Genomic DNA, 21,563 nt, shown 5'->3' with positions numbered 1-21,563 from the left:
CTAGTACCGGCGGGGTCAGCCGCCCGCGACTGGGACCGAGAGCGGTATCGGGCGAGCCGGAACACAAACACGACCTCATTTATTGCCAGGGACTGCTCCCCGGCAGCGCCGTCGCTCCCGCTGTCCGCTCGGGCCCGCTAGGGTGTGAGGGGGCGCGGGGCAGGCCGGGAAGGGCGCGGGGCAGGCCGGGAGTGCTCCGGCACTCGGCGAGGGGCAGCGGCACCGACACCGACACCACCACCGGCGGGATGTGGTACGAGATCCTGCCCGGTATGGCCATCATGGGCGTCTGCCTCACCATCCCCGGCATGGCCACCATCTTCATGCACCGCTTGTGTAACGGCGGCAAGGTCAGCGCGGGGCGGGGCGGCACGTCCCGGGATCCGGGACCCTGGGGCTCCGCTTCCCCACCGGGGCCGCCCTGATCCCCCAGTCCCTGCATCCCTGTGGGATCCCTTACCCCGCCTTCCTCGGGAGCCCCTGCCCGACCCTCAACGGGCGGTTCTGTACCTGCAGGAGAAGAGGATCGCCCGCTATCCCTACGAGTGGACGCTGCTGGAAAGGGACCGGCGGCTGTCGGGTGTCAACAAGCACTACGTGTCCAAGGCAGGTCTGGGGCGCTGGGCAGGTACCGCGGGGGGAGCGGGGCCCTGGGGCTGCTCCCCCATCCCCGAGCTCTGGCATGGCCGCTGAGGTGGGCACCGGTCCTCTTGTCAGATCTCACTCGGTGCCTGCAGCTGGCCTGCCTCTGGGGATGTGCATTTTCATTTTGTTCTAATTAAGATCTGAGTAATTAAATATAGTTTGAAAATCTGAATTTTCAGATATGCCCTATTGCACATTAGTGGCAAGAATGACATAAATATAGCTGTTATTTTTTGTTTTTCAGGGTCTGGAGAACATAAACTAAAGTGTCAACACTTTGAAAAATTCATCTATCTATAGAAAATGATTTAATTGTTAAATAAAGCTATACATGTGTTCAGCCCTTGTATTTGTGTTACTGTGGTGGGGTGACCTTTGCTGGACACCAGGTGCTCACCAAAGCCACTCTGTCACTCCTGTCCTCAGCTGGACAGGGGAGAGAAAATACATTGAAAGGCTTGTGAGTTGAGACAAGGAGAGAGAGAGACCATTCATCAGTTACTGTCACAGGCAAATGAGACTTGACTTAGAGAAATTCATTTAATGAATTGTCAGATAACAGCGGGATAATGAGAAGTTAAAACAAATCATAGAACACCTTCCCCCCACTCCCCCCTTCTTCCTGGTTTCAGTCTCACTCATGATATTTCTCCCTCCTCCCTGCTGAGCTGCACAGGGTGATGGGGACTGAGGGTTGTGGTCAATGTCATCCCATGTCTCTGTTGCTCTTTCCTCCTCTGGCGAGAACTCCTCACACTCTTCCCCTGCTCCAGCATGGGGTCCTTCCCATGAGAGACTCCTTCCCTAACTTCTCCAGTGTGAGTGCTTCCCATGGGTTGCAGTTCTTCATGAACTGCTCCAGCACAGGTCCCACACAGTCCCATAACGTGCAGTCCTTCAGTAACCAGCTGCTGCAGCAGGGTCACATTTCCTGCCAGCAAACCTGCTCCAGTGGGCTCCTCTCTCCATGGGCACAAGGGTCCTGCCAGAGCCTGCTCCAGCATGAGCTTCCAGGGGGTCACAGCTTGGGGACATCCCTCTGCTCCAGCATGAGCTTCCAGGGGGTCACAGCCTGGGTACATCCCCCTGCTCCAGCATGGGCTTCCAGGGCATGACAGCCTGGGTACATCCACCTGCTCCAGCATGAGCTTTCCTTGGGGTCACAGCCTGGGTACGTCCCTCTGGTCCAGCATGAGCTTTCGGGGCTTCCCAGCCTGGGTACATCCCCCTGCTCCAGTGTGGGCTTCCTTGGGGTCACAGCCTGGGTACATCCCCCTGCTCCAGCGTGGCTCGTTCCTGGGGTGCAGGCAGATCTCTGCTCCCTCATGGACCTGCCGGGACACAGCTCACTGTGGTCTGGTAACACGGGCTGCAGGGCAATCTCTGCTCCTACCCCCTGCCCCACGGCCTCTTGTCATTCTGGAAGAGGAGCAGCTGGGAATGCAGTGATCTGCTGTGGTCTGCTAAAACATTTCTGGTTTCTCCCGCACAGTCCCGGTGATCCTTTCCCTCTGAGGGGCTCTGGCTCTGTGCTACCAGCGCTGCTGTTCAGAGCCTGTAGCGCTTCATCGCACCGGGCTGGACAGAGCACAGACTGGAGGCTGCTTTAGCTCCCGAATCGCCCAGAGTGGCAAAAATACAGAGAACCTGCCGGGATCCCAGAGCTGTTTTCTTGCTCACACCGCCCTTCCTCCCCGGGGACAGCGGCTCCGGGCGGTTTCCGCGGGGCAGGCCCGGCCTCGCCATGGTGACCGCGCGCCGCCCGTGCCCGCGGGGCCGCGCTCAGCGGCGGGGACAGCGCCGGGCCCGGGCTCCGCTCCCCGGGCTCCCACACCCACCCCGGGACCGCAGCGCCCCGGGGCCCGGCCCCCGCCGCGCCTGGGGACCCCCGGCCTGGCCGGGGAAGCGGGGGAGAAGCAGCCGCCGGCCCGGGAGTGCCAAGCGGGGTGAGCGGGGCCGGGGTACGAACAGGGGCCGTGAGGGACTGCCCGCGGTGAGGGACTGCCCGCTGCTGCCTCAGACGGGGCCTGCAGCTCTCAGAGCAGCGCTCGCTCCATGTTTGCGCGTTTATCTCTCTAAAGGTGAAACCAATGGAGGAGGAAAAGGAAGGCAGTGAGCAAAAAGATCACATCCCCCCGGAAGATGAGAGCAGCAGCACAGAGGAATGGCTCCCAGAGGACGAGGAAAAAGAGAAAGGTATTGTGTTTGCTCTACTAGAAAGTGCTGGAATCTTTTCAGGAGGATTTGTTAGCATTTTATCTGTTTCAGAAAGCAAGCATGTCATCAAAAATATCCCGTGGACTACAGCTAAGAACTTCACAGTGGAGATAGGACAGCAGCAAATTGAAGAACTAATTTCTGTGAGTCACAATTCCATCCACTCAGGAAGGCCACACTTTCTCACTGTTAAGAAGTATGAAAAATAAAAGCAAAGCACCTCTGTTCCTTTTTAGCACCACACACAAGTCAGCTCTACTCGACATAGGGAGTCTTAGTGTGATGTGTTTGTTCAACAGACATGGGACATTCATGAAAGCTGGCTTCACCACTCAGAATTTCTCGAGGAAGAAGAACTGAAGGACAGCAAGAGGTACCATTACAGAGCTTGCTGGGGCCTCCCAACACGCAGAAAACCCATCCCACGAGCAACAGCGAGTGTCTACTTCGTTATAGTGATCTCCAAACTCAAACCTGACGTAAGTACTCAGCAATGGTGGGGATGCACTAGTCCTTTAAGGGACAAGAGTACAGGGGCATTCCTGAGGCAGGGAAGTGCCAGGACAGGGGAGAGGCTGGCGAGGAGCCAGCAGCTCTTGTGAAGATGCTGACAAGGCCTGGACGTTGCCAGAACAATGGCAGGAGATTTACACGTGGCCCAATAGAAACATGGCATTGGTTGGCAAGAGGAGCAAGGCACAGAGCAGGAGGCTGGGTTAGTTCCCAAATCATTGACTGACAGAACTTGGCAAACAGAATCTGGCAGGATCCTACATCGGCCTTCCTGCTCTTACCATCTTCCCTTTCCAAGCAACAAGTGCTCTGGGCAGTTGTAAGAAGGGCTGAGTAGAGGTGAGTTACAGAACGAGGGCTCTATAGAGAGGGAGTGGCACTTCACTCTTCAAGGTGTCTCAGAATCCCTTTCCTGATCAGCCTGAATTTTGCACCTGTAAAATGAACTCTTGCAAATCAAGAGAAAAAAATGAAATAAATTGCACTGAGTAGACTGCTTACCTCCAGGCTTAAGTCATACTGAACCTTAGTGTTTCTACTTAACAAATAATATTCTGTGGTTTAACCCCAGATGGCAACTAAGCATCAGAGCTGCTTGCTTACTCCTTCCCCACCGCCATGGGATGGGGGAGAGAATTTTAAGTGTAAAATAAATAGAATAATAGTAACAAATTGGGAAAACAAAAACAGAGAAAAAAGCACTATGAAAGACCAGTGGTGCAAATGAAAACAATTACTAACCACTCACCAACCAATGTCCAGCCAGTCCCTGAGCAGCATCTTCCCTTCTGCCCCACCCAAATATCCAGGTTATTTTTAAAGTAAACAGTAGCTCTCACTTAATTACAATGTCTGCATTTTGAGGGGCTGCACCTGGCCTCTGCCCTGTCTCTGCTGTGTTGCAGACTGCACCTGTGGAGGTGTTCTACAGACTGGAGTCCAGCAGGCTGATTCGGAGGTAAATGTTATTACTCTTCTGTTTTAGCAAGCTTTTCCATTCCAAAACCAAACAGGGAGCTCGATGTAAATAAGTTTGCAATAATAGCAGAGGAGTGGAAACTGTCAAAATCTTGCTCCATGAAATGACCCTGCTTATCACTAGCCTCACCCCCAGAGGCATGAACAGCCACCCTGTGGGCATCTGCATTCTCAGAAATTTGTCCTGCTTTGCCTGGTTTTTATTGCAGCAGATAGCCTTACATGGTGGATAGAGGCCAGCTCTCACCTGGCCAAACCTGGATTCACTATTATGCTTACAATCTACCTTTTTTTAATTCCCTTCTCCAGGCCAGAACAGTGTGAGTTTAGAGAAAAGTGGCTTCATGACATAATTGAAAATAAAGTACTGTGTGCAGAAAGACTTGCTTCCCGATGAGCAGCTCCAATTCACCATTACCAGTCCTCTCTTGTGGAGAACCAAATAAACATGATGGAAAAAAAAAAGCTCTTCCTTAGCAGTATTTCTACTTTGTGAATAGATAAGAAGCATTGAACTTGTGCAAAATCATCTATGCCCTGCCATGGCAGCTGGCTGTGGGTGACAGTCCCTGGCAGGTGGGGACAGCAGGATGGAACCAGGCTCCAGAGTGTGAATAGGAAGAGGCAGCTGGGCAGGATTTGCTGTTTGTGATTGCCAGGTTTATGGAACTCCAGGGAAAACATTATAGGACTTTAGGACTTTTATTTTCCTCATATAAATATACAAGACATCTCTGTTGCTAGACTTAGAGGAAAAAAAATAAATTAGGAGAACAGAAAAGAAACAACCCATCTCTCAAAACCATTTTGTTTTAAAAACATTTGAGAAAAAGAAGTTCTAGGAGAGATGTTTGGAAATATGCAATTGAATCAAAGATAACCACCACATAAGCACTGCCTGAGCAAAGCCTCCAAGCACAGAGTTTAAAGCAAGCCATGTAATACTGCTGAAACAGACCAAAGTAAAATACTACAGGAGTTAAAACAAGGGTTTAATCTAGAACACTTCCATAAATGAAAACATTTCAAATAAATTGAAAGATACATCCTTGTTCCCACCTGTGTACATCCAGGGGTTCCAATCACTGCACCCCACTGCACTGATGCCTATGTATAACATAGGAGAAAAAGAAGCAAGCAACTCAGTTCTTCTCCATGTGTTTCAGTGATTGAATATCAGACCCTCCTACTACTGCTGCTTTACACCTCAGTTGCCATCTGCTTGCTCTAAAGTAACTGAAGCACATCTGTATTAAATTACAAATGAAATTTACAAATATGTACATGTCTGGTTTGAATCACAAACCAAACTCAACTGTTTTGAGGAAAAACCTAAATTTAAAAGACTTGTGAAAAAATAGTGGACTGTCCTGGATCTTAAAACAGGAACTCAGGAGTTCCTTCATTTTTGCTACCGGTGCTAGTAGCTTGTTAAAGGTCTTTCCCAAGCTAAATGATCCTATGATTAATAAAAATAAATTGAATAAAAAAATCACACTTATTGACTTCAGGTAACAAAACCTTCCCATGGGATCCTTTGGCTTGTCGGTTCAAAGCGAGTGCAGAACACTGACACCTCTAATCTTCCCCACCTGTTCCTGCCTTGCAGCCTTTCTCTTTGCAGGGATTCCTTGTAGATGGTAAACAAACCATCCAAGAAAATCTGATGAAAATAACTCTGTTTCCTTGACACAAGTAATCCACTCCTGAGCTTGGGCCTGTTGGGTGAAAGGTGCTGCAGCACCTGCAGCTTTCTTCAAATCACAGCTGGACTGCACTAGCTGCCACACAGTGCAAGCTATGGTGTACAGCTCACATGAAGCATTATTTCTCCTCTTTGCCTTTAGTCTTTCTGTAGACCATCTCTCGAAAGCTTGCAAGGATCTTATTCTCTCGTTTCCTCCTCTCCTCCTGGTTGAAGGATGCCAGAGCTCTCTTTTCGTCTGCGCTGTAGATCTGGTTCTCCTTGCGCAGCCGCACAGCCTCCATGCGCCGGTGCCTGTGGGGGGACAGGGGTACATCAGCAGTGCCCTGGCACAGCTTCCAGCCATCAACTGCCCTCAATGTCTTCAGGGGCTTTAAATAAAGGTACTGAAGTACCAAGGCCTGAACAACAGCCCCTGAGCCAAAGTTGGCCTCTAGATGAACCTTCCAACAAAATGTTATATTTGTATCCACTCACTAAGGTAATATCCATGATCATTAGTGAAACATGTAGTGGTAAAAATATACTTGTCTTTCTGCATTTAGAGCCAGACAAAGGCATGAAATCAGGCATCTGGCCTTGTTTGAAGGTATATGATCAATGCCACCTCCCTTGGTTCCTCCTCAAGCCCTGCCCAGGCTTTGGGTGGAGCACAAGAGGACGATGAAACCAAATGTTCCTGCACTAGAAGTCGTGTAAGCTTGTTTATTCTACAGTCTAAAAGCTGAGCCCTTCCACAGTGAAGATGGAAGCCTTGCCTACAGGTGGACACACCATGTAGGAATTCCCAGGAATGCTTCTCCAATCCTTTGCTGTGACTGGGGCTCCCAGCTCATGTGCAGATCTTGATGATGGTAAAGTATAGGGTAACTGGTGATGTATCTTTTTTAATCACTCTAGGCAATCTTTTGCAGTAATGGTTAGGTGCATTACTTAGTTTATCCTTTGTAATTCTTTGCAGTTTTGCACTGTAGCAAATTATACTTAGTCCTTGAAGTTGGTATCTGAATTTTTTGTGCTTACCCTGCCAACTGGCAAAAAAAAACCTGGCAGATATCTAAAAACTAGATAATCCAAAGTGCACACTAACCTTCCCAGGAAGGAGTGTGGCAGAGCAAGGAACTGATTTCTGGGGATGTCTGTTCTCAGGCAGTCAGCCAGAAGCCTCCCCTACCCCCAGGGTGTCAGCTGCTGGCTCACCAAAATTTAAGTGAGATTCCTGCTGGTCATAGAGAAAAAAGTGCAGCCAACCTCTCACACATTGATTTGTCTCCTGTGGGAGACAAAGGGCCAGCACATCCCCAGGGCTGTCCAAACAGAGCACCTTTGAGCCATCTGACACAAGCACCTCTTCATGTGAAATAATTAGAAGAGTATTGCCTGTGAAGAACTGCTCTTGAGGACAAAGTGTCCTTGAAAAACTCACTACCCATCCCTAGCAATGGGGAGCTTAGTGTAGATTATTGCAAGCAGAGCACCTCCTCCTCCATGCTTGCAAGTAGAGCTTTGAAGCAGTCTTCTGTTCAGCCAGCAGAGAAAGCAGCTCTTGAAAATTCCACTGAACCACTGCCATCATCAAAGCCATACCTGCTGCCACTCATGACATAACCAGAGCTCTCAAACGACGCGATCTCCTCACTGGTCAGGCCGATTTCGCCTCTGCGGGGAATGCGCTTCCCTGCTTTGACGTACTCTGCCATGGCTGCCCCTTCCCCGGGCAGGAGGGCATGGCCATAGCTAAAAAACAAAAGTGGTGATGTCAGTAGCTTCAGATAGAGAGAGCCTGAGCTAAACATCCAACTTCCCTCCTCACTACTATATACAGCTGCATTTTTAAACACCTTCTTATTTTGTCCCACATGTTGGCCTCTTTCTTCCTTATGGCAACACTAGCAACAACATCTTACATTATCAGCTGAGTTCATTCTGATGACACTACGAAGTCACAATACTGCAGATCTTTAGAATAAAGGCACTTACAATTGATTTTTCTAGGAATCAAGGCTAAAAAGCATAAACCAGACTCTTCTACCCAAATTCAAGCCAGGGGAAAGCCTAGCACCATTAGAACTTCTGTCTGTGAGTTTCTGACACAGCATTTTTCCCTCTGCATGCATTATTGTTGCAACAGCCCTTTTTAACAGTAACTTTCACACTTGATTCACTTGATTTAATCAAAGTACCATTAGAACTGGCTACTCCTGCATGCATTATTGTTGCAACAGCCGTTTTGAATAATAACTTTCACACCTGATTTACTTGATTTGATCAAAGTACCATTAGAACTGGCTACTCACTTCAAAGGCCTATCATCCTGAGATGCGTGAGTTTTGGGAGCCTCTGGTCCAATCAAACTGTCAGCTTCAGTATTTTCTGCAACAATCAAATAATGAGGAAGATTATTCTTGTGTCCATTGTTCTTTGTTATCAGAAGGGTTACACAGGTCAGCAACACCTAACAAGGAATTCACAAAAACGACACCAAGAAGTTTCCACCCAAGTTTGAAGTGAGGTGAACCTACTTGACCTCTCTATCCAGAGATCATCCCCTTGAAGCATTTCATCATCGGAATCTTCGCTGCTTGAATCACTGGATTCCTTCCTGCTCTTCTTAGCTTTCTTTTTCTTATACTTCTTCCTGCGATAAAGCCAGACAGACATGCTATTTATCAAAATTTAAGATTAAAGAAGGTGCTTGGAATCATACTCAAATAATTAGTTTCTCAAGACAACTTCCACCTATAGGAAGAATGGCTGCCTGCTGTTTCATACAAAACACTTTACAGCAAAGCCAAGACAATATATATGTTCTGTTTTGACTTTCATAGAGTGTTAGAAAGGAGCTCTACAGGAAGTTGCTTGTGCTGCACAATTGTGTAGATTTAAATAAAATCCATCAAATTAATATTATTTGCCTGCTCTTGCAAATTACCCAAGGTCCTCAGGCTCCCTCAGGGCCTGCAAAGAAAACTGAGCTGCCCTCCAGCCAACAGAAGCCAAAATGACACAGCAACCATGACACTTACTTTTTGTTCTTCTTTTTCCTCTTCTTGCTTTTCTTTTTATCTTCATCTGAATAAAAAAAAAAGTGTATGTATTATCAAAAATAAATTATTAGTTTTAACTAAGTGGCTTACTGCCCTGTGAATAACATGTCATGCCTTTTACAGCCCCAGTGTTCATGGAGCTGTGAGCTCTTTGACTCTCTCAACCCTAACCCTAAGCCCTAGCCCTAACCCAAACTCAGTAAGATGGGTTTTCCAGGTCAGAAAGATGTAGGAACAGCAATGCTGGGGCCTTGCTGGGATTGCCTTGGCATGCCTTTTCCAGTCCCAGTGATCCTGGAGCCATAGGCTCTTTTACTCTCTCAAAGTTAAGCCTAACCACTCCCCTAACCCTACTGCTAAGAATTACACTAACCACTACCTCTACCAATTAACCTAAGCACTACCCTAACCCTGAACCCATTCCCAGCACTGACTGCCTCCACCAGAATGCCCCAGTACACCCCTGATGGGACTTGTTTACACTGGGAAAGCATTAGCAGAAAGCTCCCTGCAGTACAGGTCATATGAGAACATATCAAACACATCTCTGGCATGAGAGGCCCAGTGGCTGCTAAAGTCAGAAATCCCACTTCCCCAGGCCAGACTGCAAGCTGAAACCCTCTTGTCTTACCACTGGAGTTCTGCTCAGACTCTGAGTCACTGTCGCTGTCCTCAGAATGTTTCCTGCGCTTTCTTTTGGATGCTTTACGTTTCTTCTTTTGTTTTTTCTTCTTTTTTTTCTTCTTTTCCTCTGGAATGTTTTCAAACATAACATTAGAGAACAAAGAGCATCTAGTTCCATATATATTCCCTAATCTTCCCCAAGCAATGCTCTCCTTTGAGCTGGAGCCCGCCCCAGCCACTTCCACCCATCTAAGCCAGGGAACCTCCTGCAAGCAGCAGCAGCAGATTCTAAACCACAGTAGCTTCCCATTTTCAAAAAAGCTGTGCAAGCCAAACAAAATACCTTCTGAGCTGGAATCTGAAGAGCTACTCTTAGATTTTGCCTCTTCATCTTCTACCGGTGTGTGCTCATCAGAACTGAATAAAATAACAGTTTCCTACTTAAAATCTGTTTTGCTGTACTCAAGATCAAAGTACATAAAACCAAAGACATTTTGAGTCAATCCTTGCAAGGGAGTAAAATATTAAAGAGCTAATTTAGCCTGGGAACTGCTGTCAGAACCACAACACAACAGTCACCTGATCTACAATAAATCACATATTGCATAATTGGTATTATTGGTTGAAAAAATACTAATCTCATTATGCTGCTTCAGAAAGGAACTGGTACAATAAGTATTGTGACACCATGACTAATGCAGGGATAAAGCATTTTTATAAACTGAACTGATATGTAATTAATATTATAAAAAACATGAAGAAAGAATATGTCTTACTCTGGGTCAGGAACTTTTGGTGACAGCCCCCAGACTTCAGGTGCCCCCAGTTCTCCAATTCTCTCTCTCTCATTGAGTCTCCTGTAAAGGAAAACGCCGTCACTGACACCTAGTTTGGAACACCCAGTACACAAATATTTTCAGTCCTACACGTCAGTGTTTCTAATGCCTGAATCAGCTGCAGGAAGGATAAGAAACAACTCGGAGCAAGGGCAGTCTGGCAGCAGAGCTCCGCACACTGCAGAGGACCGGCGGCAGCAGCTGTTACCCCCTTCCAGCCGAGCTCCGTCCCGTCCCCCCGGGCGGCCCTGCCTGCGGGGAGCGCACCGAGAGCCCGTGACGGGGCCGAGACCCGTGACGGGGCCGTCGGGAACCAGGCCCAGCGGCACCCGCCCATCCCGGGAGCGGGGCCCGGCAGGGCAGGCCCGACCCGCGCTCACCTCTGCCGCAGGATCTCCTCCTTCTCCTTCTCGTAGTACTCGGGCCATTTGCCGTGGTGGTGGTGCCCGTGGTGCGCGGAGGAGCGCGGCGCGCCGGGGCTGCGGGAGCGGCTGCGGCTCCGCCGGTGGCTCAGGCGCCTCGGGCCATTGCGCTCGCGGGACCGGGAGCGGGAGCGGGAGCGAGACCGGCTGCGGCGGCCGCGGCGCTCGGAGCTGGCGGCGGGCGGGGAGCGGGAGCGGGACGCGGGCGCCATGGCGGAAGCGGAGGCGCTTCCGGCGGCTTCCGGCGACTTCCGGCGCCCTCCCGGCCGGGCGGGACCGGGGCGGGAGCGGGGCGGGAGCGGGGCGGCCCCGCCCGCGGGGTCACCGCCCCACCCGCCCGGCCGGCAACGCGGCGGCGGCGTTGGCGGCGGCGGCGGCTCCTTTTGTGCCCCGTGGCGGCCGCCCGGCAGCGATGGACGCGCGCACGGCGGCGGCGGAAGGTGAGGCACCGGCGGGGCGCGAGCCGCGGGCGGGGGGCGGTGGCGGCGCGGGCCCAGCTCCGCCCCGCTCCGCGGGCACCGGCGCGGGGCCGCGGCCCCGGGAGCTGTCCAGGGCGGGCCGGCAGCAGCACCGCCCCGCGGACAGCTCACCGTGCCCGGCGGGGTTCCCCGTTCCTGCCCGGGCCCGGCGCCGCCTGACACGGCCCGGCCCGGCAAGGCCCGGTCTCGGTGTTGGGGCGCCCGGCGCCTCCCAGCGCGGCCTGCCTGACACGGCGCTGGCGCCGCTCCGCTGCGGCGGCTCGGGGCAAAGCTGACAGGACGAGGGGAAACGGCCCCGAGTTGCGTCAGGGGAGGTTTAGGTTGGGTATTAGGAAATTGTTTTCATGGGAAAGGTTATTAGGCACAGGAATAGGCTGCCCGGCGAAGTGGGTAGGCACCATCCCCGGAAATGTTAAAAACCCCTCGGAGATGGCACTTGAGGACACGGTGTGATGGTGAACACTGTGCTGGCGCTGGGCTCACGGTTGGAGTTGATGATCCTAAGTCTTTTCCTTAACCTTTATCTATAAAGACGATACAAATTATGTATTCAGATAAGACACCCACTCTTCTGTGAGGGCCCTTCCTCTTCAGCTTTGACCACGTTGCCACGGAGCTTTCTTAAATGAGCCCCGAGTTTGTGCTGAGCTCTGGCAGTGCAGTGTAACACGGCCGGGTCTGGGCAGCTCTGGGTAAATGGGACATTTTGGACAGCTGCTGCACCCTGGGAAACCCATGCTGGTTTATGCTGTCTAGAAATTATGTCAGGGTATACCAGTTCCTTTTCACAAATTAAACAGTATTTTAGCTCTCAAACCTACCATAAGCAGCATAAAAAATCCTGCAAGATGGAAGAAGCCTATTTATTTGTGTATTTTTTTGGGTGCAAGGAACCACGTGCAGAACAGGGAGGGAAAAGATTTCCCAGAGATTGCCCATGTGTGTGGCATTACTGTCGCCTGTGTCTGTGTGAGGACAGCACAGTTTCTCCCTTCTTTGGATTATTTTGAAAAACTAATTTTAAATTATTTTAGATCTGACTAAATGGTGACTAAAACATCTGCCTCAGCAGCACTCTGCACCTGTGTTAGCTAATATTATTAGGTGACTTGAAGTGCACAAGTTATAATGTCATGCAGTACATAACAGCATCTACAACAACTACTAATGTCAATAAAAAGGATCACTGGACTCTTAATTCATTTATATGAGGCTTTATATAATGGGATTGGCAGGAGAAATACTCTCAGAGATTTCTTCAGGGCACAAATAGTGGAAATTTGTATTTTAGAGTCTTTCAGAAGCAGTGATGCTTTATTTGAAATTCCCACTGTGGAAGAATATTTCTGTCCTTAAAGGTAGTCTTAGGTAGGATAATATTGAATTTCAATTTTATTGAAAACCCTTAACTGTTCTGCTTATAAAATTTAATTTACTTTAATGTAAAATATGTGTTTTCATTATGAAGAATGTTATTTTGTCTCTCAAATTTGTCAGCTCTTTAAAAGAATTTTCTATTCTCACACAGTGCATTTTTTAAAACTAAAAGAGCATCTTAAATTGCTTAATTGAAAACTTACGTTTTTGTCTTCTGGCAAAAGCCTGCACATAAATTTCTTTAAATTTGTACTTCATATTTTCAGAGCCTTCATCCCAAAGTTTTTTTGATCACTTCGCAACATTAAGATAAAAGTTGCTATTGGGTCTCTTATTTGTTCAGTTCCAAAAAGACCACATGTAGTTCTGTATTCTAGATGTTTCTTATCAATATCTTGGATAAAATGGTTCTTTTATATTGGTATTTATATTGTAAGGTTTTATGTGCCTTGAATCACCAAACACTTTCTTGGCTTATCTAAATATAAAAGTGGAAAAAACAACCTCTAAAATAGGAGATGCATGCTGACAAAAAAAAAAAAAAAGCATATTGAAATTCAGTTTTTGGGTGCAGCAAGATGGTGACAGCTTCAGTGAAACCTGCTGAGCTGGGGAGGGCATTATCTGTGCCCTGACTGCAGCAATGTGACAGGGGGTTCAGATTTTATGTCTGACAGAAGGAGTTGCCATAGAGAAAAGCTGCTGTGAGAAAGGTAAAAGCCAAGGAGATGGTGGTGCTCTCCCAGCAGCTTTTAAATCAGGCAGCATTTCTGTGCCTCTGAATGAGTGGTTCTAACCTGATTTTTGAGATCTGGTGATGCCTCAGGAGCAGGGATCCTTTCAAGTCAGTGCTCATCTGTAGCTGTAAATTTTCCTGTTATTTAGTATTGGAAGAGGCAGTGAGGAAACAGGTCCTTAAAGCTGGAGGATGAAAGGCTAAGAAATCGTTTGATTTGGGCCATCACACATTTTTGGAGGAGAAAAAAAGCACTGAATTAAATATTAAAACAACTACAGTATTGTTTTCATTTAATATAGCCTCCTGTGTAAAAATAATGAAGAGCCTGTATCAAAGGAGAAAAGAATTGAAGGGTCATATGAGGAAGAAAAGCCTATGTTTTCCCTGATGAGTGTTTTCTATTATTTATCCTCATTCAATTGACTCTCTGGTAAAGCCTATAAATAAACAGAAACTGCTTTTCTAACATTTAAAATCTGAAGGCTCACTTCAAAAAGGAACTTTTGTTACTAACTATACAAATACAGGGAGCCTGGCAGGTGATTTTCTTGCTAGAAGAAAGATTATTATGTATTTCTTGCTCATAAACCTGGGCAGGACCATTTCATTGCTGATTTATGAGGTGAAGGATTGCGGTCATGTCTGCCGGTGGCTGTGGCCTGTTACGTTTTTCGTTGAACTTGACAGGCCATTTCTTCTTGTCAAAGTTTTTGAATCTTAAAAAATCTTAAAATCAGGAACCCCTGTGGTTCAAGTCCGCAGAATGCATGGGGGGGGGGGGAAAGGAACAGATCAGTAACCAAAGACACAAAATATCATTTATGATCTTGGTGCTCTTTGAGCATTCCTGAACAGCAAGAGTTTCCAAGAGGCCACGGTGTGGATGTGTCACTTTGGTGGCCACATGTCAAATGTGCATTTGAGTCATTTTGGTCAAAGGTACTTTGTGTCAAAGCCGTGCATGTCTGTACAGCTGCTGGCAGAGTCTAACACGAGTGCCTGTGGCGCAGAGGATTCCAAACAAACGCTCCCGGAGGAGGAGCTGGGGCGGGTGTGGGCTCAGGTGTGGCTGTGAGCTGCCCTCGGTGCCGGGCGGAGGTGCCGGCTGCGTCAGCGCTGGCAGAGCAGCGCCGGTGCCCCCGGGAAGGAAATGACACTCGGCGGGAAATAGCGTCTGCACGGCGCTATCCACACGCTCAGCCGTAGGGCAGGTGCCGGCCTTTGCCTCCGCCGGGACGCGGGGAGCCGGGATCCCGGCGGGAATTGCAGAGGCCGCAGCAAGGCCCGTGTGCGGGACTCGGGGCGTCCCACGGCCTGCGCTGGAGCGGGCTCGGGGCCGCACGCCCGGCACCTCGGCAGGCGGGGGGCGGAGTGCGGGCGGTGCGTCCCGGGCAGAGTCCGGAGCCCCGCGGCCTCGGGGCTGCTGCCGGCGGCGGGAGCGCGGGGCGGGCCCGGAGCGGCGGGAGCGCGGCCCGGCCCCGCCCCGGCCCGAAGGTTCCCGAGGCCGCTCGGGTCAGAGCCGAGGGCAGTGGCGGCAGCGCCCTCCAGCGGCGGTGCGGAGGGTCCGGAGGTGCGGGAGGCGGCGGGGCCGCGGCGGGAGTGCGGCGCAGGTAACGCGGGCTCGGCGGGCACGGCGGGCTCGGCTGCCCCTCTCGCCCCGCTGGGGGCTCAGCACGGCTCAGCGAACGGGGAGTGGCGGAGGGGCCGCCCGTCAGCCCGGGCCCGGTGCTGCCAGGCCGCTCTCCAGGCCTGCAGTTGTCAGCGCCGCCGCTCCCGCTCGGCCTCCGGCCGCGGACCGGCCGTTGCTGCCCCGGCGGCGGCTCCGCTCGGAGCGCGGCTCTCCCGGCCGGGGCCCCGGGGTCGCGGCGCAGCCGGGCGGGACGCGCTCCCCGGGCTGGCGAGCGGCGGCCGCGGGACTCCGACATCGGTGTCTCATCCGGCCCGGCCCGGCCCGGCCTGCGGAAATCAAAGTTTTACGGATAAAATTAGAGCCCGTGGCTCCTTGTTCTGTATTTTGATGTTGCTTTCTGCGGCTTACTGGGGGGCTTTGATTGGGCAGTGATGGCAGATAGGTTACTTTGACTTAGCAGATCTGTTTTGCTATGGTGCTGCTTCAGTGTCTCGGTTTGACATACGTAGCCTTGCAAATATATGACATAGGGCTCAAAAAAGTTTATGTTTTTGGGAAAGGAAAGGTTTATTTTTCTGGGGAAGGAAGTGCACTATCCATAGTGTTTTCATTAACTCAGTTAACTGGTAATATGCAGACACACAGATTCTGGTGTCTGGCCATAAATAACTTCACGCTATTGGGCTTTCTCATAACAATCTATGGAATATTTCACAATTAAAAAGAAATTACTAATAAAGTTTAAAGCTGCTTTTGGGGCCCAAAACTTCCATCTTCTTGGTTTTACAATTAACCTTACTTGCTGTTGTTTAGGATGAGGTGTTGCTTCTTTCTTCCTCACCTTGTAAGAGCAGAGGATATAATCAGAATTCCACTTACCTTGTGGAGAAAGAGGAAAGGACAAACAACGATAAGAAACAAATTTGCGGAGTGCAGTGGCACATAATCTTCTGAACAGCATCTCAGATTTGTTTTTTCCTAAAGAAGGAGTAGACAGTAAATATGTGAGTGTTGTAATGCGGTTAAAACTGTAAATCTGCATTTTTACTGATTTGATATCTTTTGCTTTCCTTTTGTAGGAATGGAGGAGAAAAAACTTATTTCTGCAACAGACACACAATATTCTAGCGTGCTCCTTCAGTCTTTGAATGAACAACGTGGCCATGGACTTTTTTGTGATGTTACAGTCATTGTGGAGGACCGGAAATTTCGAGCTCACAGAAACATCCTTTCAGCCTCAAGCACATATTTTCACCAGCTTTTCTCAGTGGCTGGTCAAGTGGTTGAACTGAGCTTTGTAAGAGCAGAAATTTTTGCAGAAATTCTTAATTATATTTATAGTTCCAAAATAATCAGCATCCGATCTGATTTACTTGATGAACTGATTAAATCAGGGCAGGAGCTGGGTGTTAAATTCATAGCTGATCTGGGCATCCCTCCGGCCGAAGGCAAGAATGTGCCCAGCGAGGTCAAAGACAGTGCTTCAAAAACTTCAGCTTCTAGTCCAAATCAAAGAGATGCTGAAACACAGGTGACTGTAATCAGGCCAGAGGGCCAGGAGGCAGCAGATGGGATGCCTGTTATAACACAGTCATTCTCCTTACATGGCATAGAATATGAGACTACAAAAATTACAGTGAGTGATTCGGATGAGGAGGATGATGATGTCATTTTTTGTTCTGAGATTGTTCCTCCAAAAGAATGTACTAAAGACAAAAATGCTGCAAGCCAGAGCCAGCCTTGCTCAAGTCCAGCTGGAGCTTCTGACCAAAAATCCTGTGGCAGTGGTGGCTCTCCCCATGTGACAAACAGCACAGCGCCTCAGAACCTCACTTTGTCTGCCACTCAGCTGAGCCCGAGCCAGACACAGGCAGGTGCTGAACCATTCGCCTCGGCAACGCCGCAGCATTTTACTCCTAATATCATCGTGCTGAACAAGCCTCTGCTTAACTCCTCACTTGGTGCCAGCTCCTTGCATCAAACACATGTGACTCCTACAATTAATTTACTTGAGGAGAACCAGCAGCCATCCAATAATGGCTCTGTAACTGAAGTGGAAGCAACTGCTGTTGATGATGAGGAGGTTGTTGAAGATGATGTCGATATCATTAGCTCCTCTAGTCCTGGTTCGGTCAGCAGCAGCTCTTTGGTTCAGCAATCTTCTGTTCCTAAGGCAGGGAGCACTGAAGGATCAGGTGTACAGAAAAAACAGGTTGTTACATTTTCCCAAGAGCCATCTACTAAAGCTGGAGAGCTGAAAATAAAAATCTCAGATGTCCTTTCTGGAAACAACAAGGAATTAAGTTCGGGTCTAACATCGAAGAATGCGGCAGATGGGCAGAAAATCATAACATTGGATACAGCAACTGAAATAGGAGGCTTATCCACAGGCTGTAAGGTGTATGCAAATATCGGTGAGGACACCTACGACATAGTCATCCCTGTGAAGGGCGACTCTGAGGAAGGGGAAGCCAAGCCCGATGACGCACCCAAAAAGTCCGACGATGAATCTCCAAAGGGGAAACGCATGAAAGTGAAGCACGACGACCACTACGAGCTCATAGTGGACGGCAGAGTCTACTACATCTGCATCGTGTGCAAGAGGTCCTACGCGTGCCTGACCAGCCTGCGGAGGCATTTCAACGTGCACTCCTGGGAGAAGAAGTATCCCTGTCGCTACTGTGACAAAGTCTTTGCCCTGGCAGAGTATCGCACCAAGCACGAACTGCACCACACCGGGGAGCGCAGGTACCAGTGCTTGACGTGCGGCAAATCCTTCATCAACTACCAGATCACCGTCTCCCACATCAGATCCGTGCACAGCCAGGACCCCTCCGGGGACACCAAGCTGTACAGGCTGCACCCCTGCAGGTCCCTGCAGATCCGGCAGTACGCCTACATCAGCGACCGGCCCAGCAGCGTCCCGGGCATCAGCCAGGGGGGAGTTGTGTACCGAGTGGGCTCAGGGAAGGATGGCACTGAGGGAGCAGCGTCCAACTCTCCGGCCAAACAAATCACCTGGGATGACATTTTCGTTCCGCAGGGAAATGAAACGATTTTTAAACAAAACCCGTCAGAAGGAAGTACTGAATTTGAGTTTGTGATACCAGAATCTTACTGAAATGTTTGAAATGCTGGAAAAAAGGGTTCTGTGCAGGAGCATTGCAGCTGTTTTAACTGAACTGTTGAAATTGCTGTAAAATCAAAGGTTAAAGTCAAAAGAAGTTAACTTGTACTACCGAGTAACCAAATGGTAACACTTAGATGGACCAGGTTAACTGCAGTGCTTTGTGGAAGCAATTAATCAGAAAATTTACTTGAATAGAGAGTGAGACATTCTAAGGCGCTATCAGAGTTTTCAGATATGTTAAATTTGATCAAAACATGAGGACTTGTGGCTTGAAAATGTACAATTCCTTCTAAAGAGCTAGAAATAGTTCTAAACTAATTGAGGTATTTCCTGTACCCATATTTACCATGTAAGCCCTTTCTTTCATGTTAGCACTTTAATGCTGAATTCTGTTTAGATGTTAACCAAGAAAACAGTAAGATTTTTTTCATCATTGTCTCTTGGTCATGGAACCATTTAAAAAAAATAATCCCACAACTCACATTTGTGAACAAGGGGCCAAAATACATGATCCCCTACTACACTGGAGTAATCTGTTTTTGAGCTAGCATCCTAATTCTGCTTTTATAAATATTATGAATCATCTGTCTTCATGCAAAAAGTCTTGTCTACAAGCAATACTCATTTAGGGCTAACTTGAACAAACTTTACTTACACTTGGCAGTGTGGTGAGCTAAGTATTCAGTGTCCTGGACCTTGTTATTTTACTCTTTTTGCAATGGGAAAAAACCAAACCCCACAAAGCTGAATAGTGAAGAAGCTTAGAACACTTAGGAAGGAGATAATTTTACCTTCTTGCAGCTTGAGAAATACTGTTGCATTTTTTTACTGCTGGAAAAAATGCCAGTAATTAGTTTCATATAATGTGCTGTTCCTTTTTTTTTTTCACTTCAAGAAGAAGGGCTTCAGTCCAGAATTTTGAAATTATAAAAATATCATTTGTTTTTAGCTGAAGATTTCTCAAATCTATGAATTCATGTAAGTGCTATATTGGTTTAGCACTGAGGCTGCTGTAGATCCTGTATGCCTGTTTGGCTAGATCTTCAAGTGTAACAGGGATTTGGATTTCACCCCACACTTGCCCCCATTTATACATTTTGGAAGATGAAGACTAAACCAACAACCAGAAAATACCCTTTATTCACCATGACCCAAAGTATAATTTCTTTGCAATTGTCTAGTTGTCAGGTGTTTCCAGGTTTGGGTTTATTATGTTGCCATTTTACTCTCCTTTCATTTGGTGCCTGTTACAACAGTTAAAAGATGAATTAGATGTCCACCTTGATCAGGAAATGGTAGAGAAAAACAGCTGTTTGCTGGAGTCCTAGTTTAGCATTTCAGAGTTAGTGACTTGTTGAATTTTTGTAAATGGTAATATGAAAATCCTCAAGTTCTAGAGGTGATTGGGAAAGACTATTGTGCATAGTACTAGTTATGGAAACCTTTAATTGCTTAAATTGCAGTTACAGGTTTCTCTTTTCTTTTTCATGTTTCAAGTTAGTATCTTGATTTTATGACTCTCAAAGGTTTTAGACATACAGCACTCTTCACAGAAAGGCACCTAAATGGGAAACAGTTCAAATCTAAGTTGAGCTACCAAAATGATACCAGAAATCCACGTGAGCCCTGCTGGGAGGAGGATTTGTTTGTGTGGTGCATGTGATGCTGCTCAGCACTTCTTTGCCAGCCAAGAACATGATATACCTGATTATTTCCAGATCACATTGCTGACCCCTTTGAATACGATGGGTGATGCTTTAAATGTGGGGTGTTACTGAGGTGGCATTTCTGCAGGCACACATTTTCCTCATGGATGTGAGTGTGGATTGCCCGTGTTGCACAGCTGACTGGTGCTGTGGTGGCACTTCCTCAACTTTGTGGAGACAAATGCAATGTTATTTTTGTTATTGACATGACACATGTTTAGTCACAGAATAGTCTTGAGTTGGAAGGGACCCACAAGGATCATTGAGCCCAGCTGTTAAGTAAATGGCCTGTGTTGGGATCTGGAATTAAGCATACATTACAGAGTGCAGAATTAAACATAATGGCTATCACTATTTGCTGCTGATATATTTAAAACCTTAAATTAAACTGTGCCTAGTAAAGGTCTCTTTTTGGAGGAAAACTGGAAAATTAGGGCTTTGTAGCTATTTTTGCTAGAAGACTCGTGCTTGCATGTGTCTCAGGGTCTTCAGTTTTCCTTGGAAGTGATTTTGATATCCAAAGTCCAGAGGTATGTAAAGCATTTCTTTAATTTCACTTCCAGTATTTATTGGTTTGGAAACATGTTAAATTCATTCTTTGAAAACTTTTTATGGGGCCATGAGTAAGCTTTTATATTTAGATTTCTGGCTATTGCACTTACATTTGTGTTTTTGTTTGTTTTTGTAAGCATTTAACTTCCAGTTTAACTTAATGAAAAAACTTATGTAAATATTAAGAAATTGGCTTTGGGATGATGGAAGAAAAAGGTTGAATCTGACAAAGCATTTATATAGAAATGAAAAATTTCAACAGACTAAGGTAGCAAACCTCACAGTCATTTGTTATGCATATAAAACCATTTACAGATCTGCTGCAGAATATGGTAATGGTGGCTGCATCCTCACTGTCTGGTTTCTTTGGGGATACATACCATAACATTCCACTCTGTGAACTAAATGAATATTGAATAACATCTACTGCTTATTTATTTTGTTCTGTTAAGGCATGCAGCTTATAAAAAGATGCAGAGGCTGACAACTATATACATTGAATTCTGAGATGTACAGCTGTTGCCTAGGAAATGTTCTGTGTGAACATTCCTTGGTTTCCCCAGTCTGTGGTGTATATAGTTGTACAGTCTTTCCTTAACATCCTTTTTAAAGTTGTGTTCTACTTTTCATTAATCAACACGTGATATTAGTTTTTAGAGCTTTCTATGGCAAAAATAAAAAAGTTTAATTCTCAAGGTGAGTGCAGTATGTTTCTTTTTGGTGGCAACTCAGTTTCTATAGTCTAACACATTTGTAGCTTCCTTTTGCATGTCTTTGGGAATAGCAGGGAACCCACTGGTTCCTGTCCCCACAGGGGGGGAACAGGGCAAGGTGTTTTTATTTGGGCTTTAGTTTTGTTTGTTTGTTTTGATGCTGTTTAATTGGTTTTGTTGAACACTTTCCAAGAAAGCAAATTAGCTCAACAGCCCCGGTGTGCTGTGAGCTGAGTGCTGTGATAGATGG

The 21,563-nt window shown here is 47.7% G+C and overlaps 4 protein-coding genes across 5 annotated transcripts; 3 read left to right on the top strand and 1 right to left on the bottom strand.

Annotated features, from left to right (window-relative positions):
- Positions 1–44: 44 nt before the first annotated feature.
- NDUFA1 (NADH:ubiquinone oxidoreductase subunit A1) lies at positions 45–985 on the top strand (the record flags this gene model as incomplete). The annotated part of the gene is made up of 3 exons (XM_054289913.1): positions 45–350; positions 517–606; positions 890–985. Coding segments are annotated over 3 exons (417 nt in total), but the record flags the coding sequence as incomplete, so codon positions are not given.
- Positions 986–2,513: 1,528 nt separating this feature from the next.
- On the top strand, positions 2,514–4,803 carry AKAP14 (A-kinase anchoring protein 14). The gene is made up of 6 exons (XM_054289610.1): positions 2,514–2,591; positions 2,727–2,841; positions 2,914–3,005; positions 3,162–3,341; positions 4,281–4,333; positions 4,663–4,803. Exons 2-6 carry the CDS (start codon positions 2,736–2,738, stop codon positions 4,748–4,750), a joined length of 519 nt encoding a protein of 172 aa, XP_054145585.1. The 5' UTR covers positions 2,514–2,591; positions 2,727–2,735; the 3' UTR covers positions 4,751–4,803.
- A 1,151-nt stretch (positions 4,804–5,954) lies between these two features.
- Positions 5,955–11,199, bottom strand: NKAP (NFKB activating protein). The gene is made up of 9 exons (XM_054289600.1): positions 10,946–11,199; positions 10,506–10,586; positions 10,073–10,146; positions 9,737–9,856; positions 9,085–9,130; positions 8,581–8,696; positions 8,356–8,431; positions 7,646–7,795; positions 5,955–6,352 (listed from the first exon to the last, which is right to left on the bottom strand). The coding sequence occupies exons 1-9, from the start codon at positions 11,197–11,199 to the stop codon at positions 6,178–6,180; spliced, it is 1,092 nt and encodes a 363-aa protein (XP_054145575.1). The 3' UTR covers positions 5,955–6,177.
- A 171-nt stretch (positions 11,200–11,370) lies between these two features.
- Positions 11,371–21,107, top strand: ZBTB33 (zinc finger and BTB domain containing 33). 2 transcript variants are annotated; one of them, XM_054289588.1, is made up of 2 exons: positions 11,371–11,427; positions 16,292–21,107. In XM_054289588.1, the coding sequence occupies exons 1-2, from the start codon at positions 11,400–11,402 to the stop codon at positions 18,331–18,333; spliced, it is 2,070 nt and encodes a 689-aa protein (XP_054145563.1). In that variant the 5' UTR covers positions 11,371–11,399; the 3' UTR covers positions 18,334–21,107. The 2 variants fall into 2 exon arrangements, with proteins under 2 accessions (XP_054145563.1, XP_054145565.1); XM_054289590.1 differs by lacking the exon at positions 11,371–11,427 and adding an exon at positions 14,772–14,793.
- The last annotated feature ends 456 nt before the right edge of the window (positions 21,108–21,563 follow it).

Source organism: Melozone crissalis, unplaced genomic scaffold (genome assembly GCF_028551555.1).
Source record: "Melozone crissalis strain CALT ecotype California unplaced genomic scaffold, PUWL_Pcris_2 ptg000068l_1, whole genome shotgun sequence".
Taxonomy (NCBI): Eukaryota; Metazoa; Chordata; class Aves; order Passeriformes; family Passerellidae; genus Melozone; species Melozone crissalis.
The sequence above is the reverse complement of the archived record's forward strand: the minus strand, read 5'-3'. Positions and strand labels throughout refer to the sequence as shown.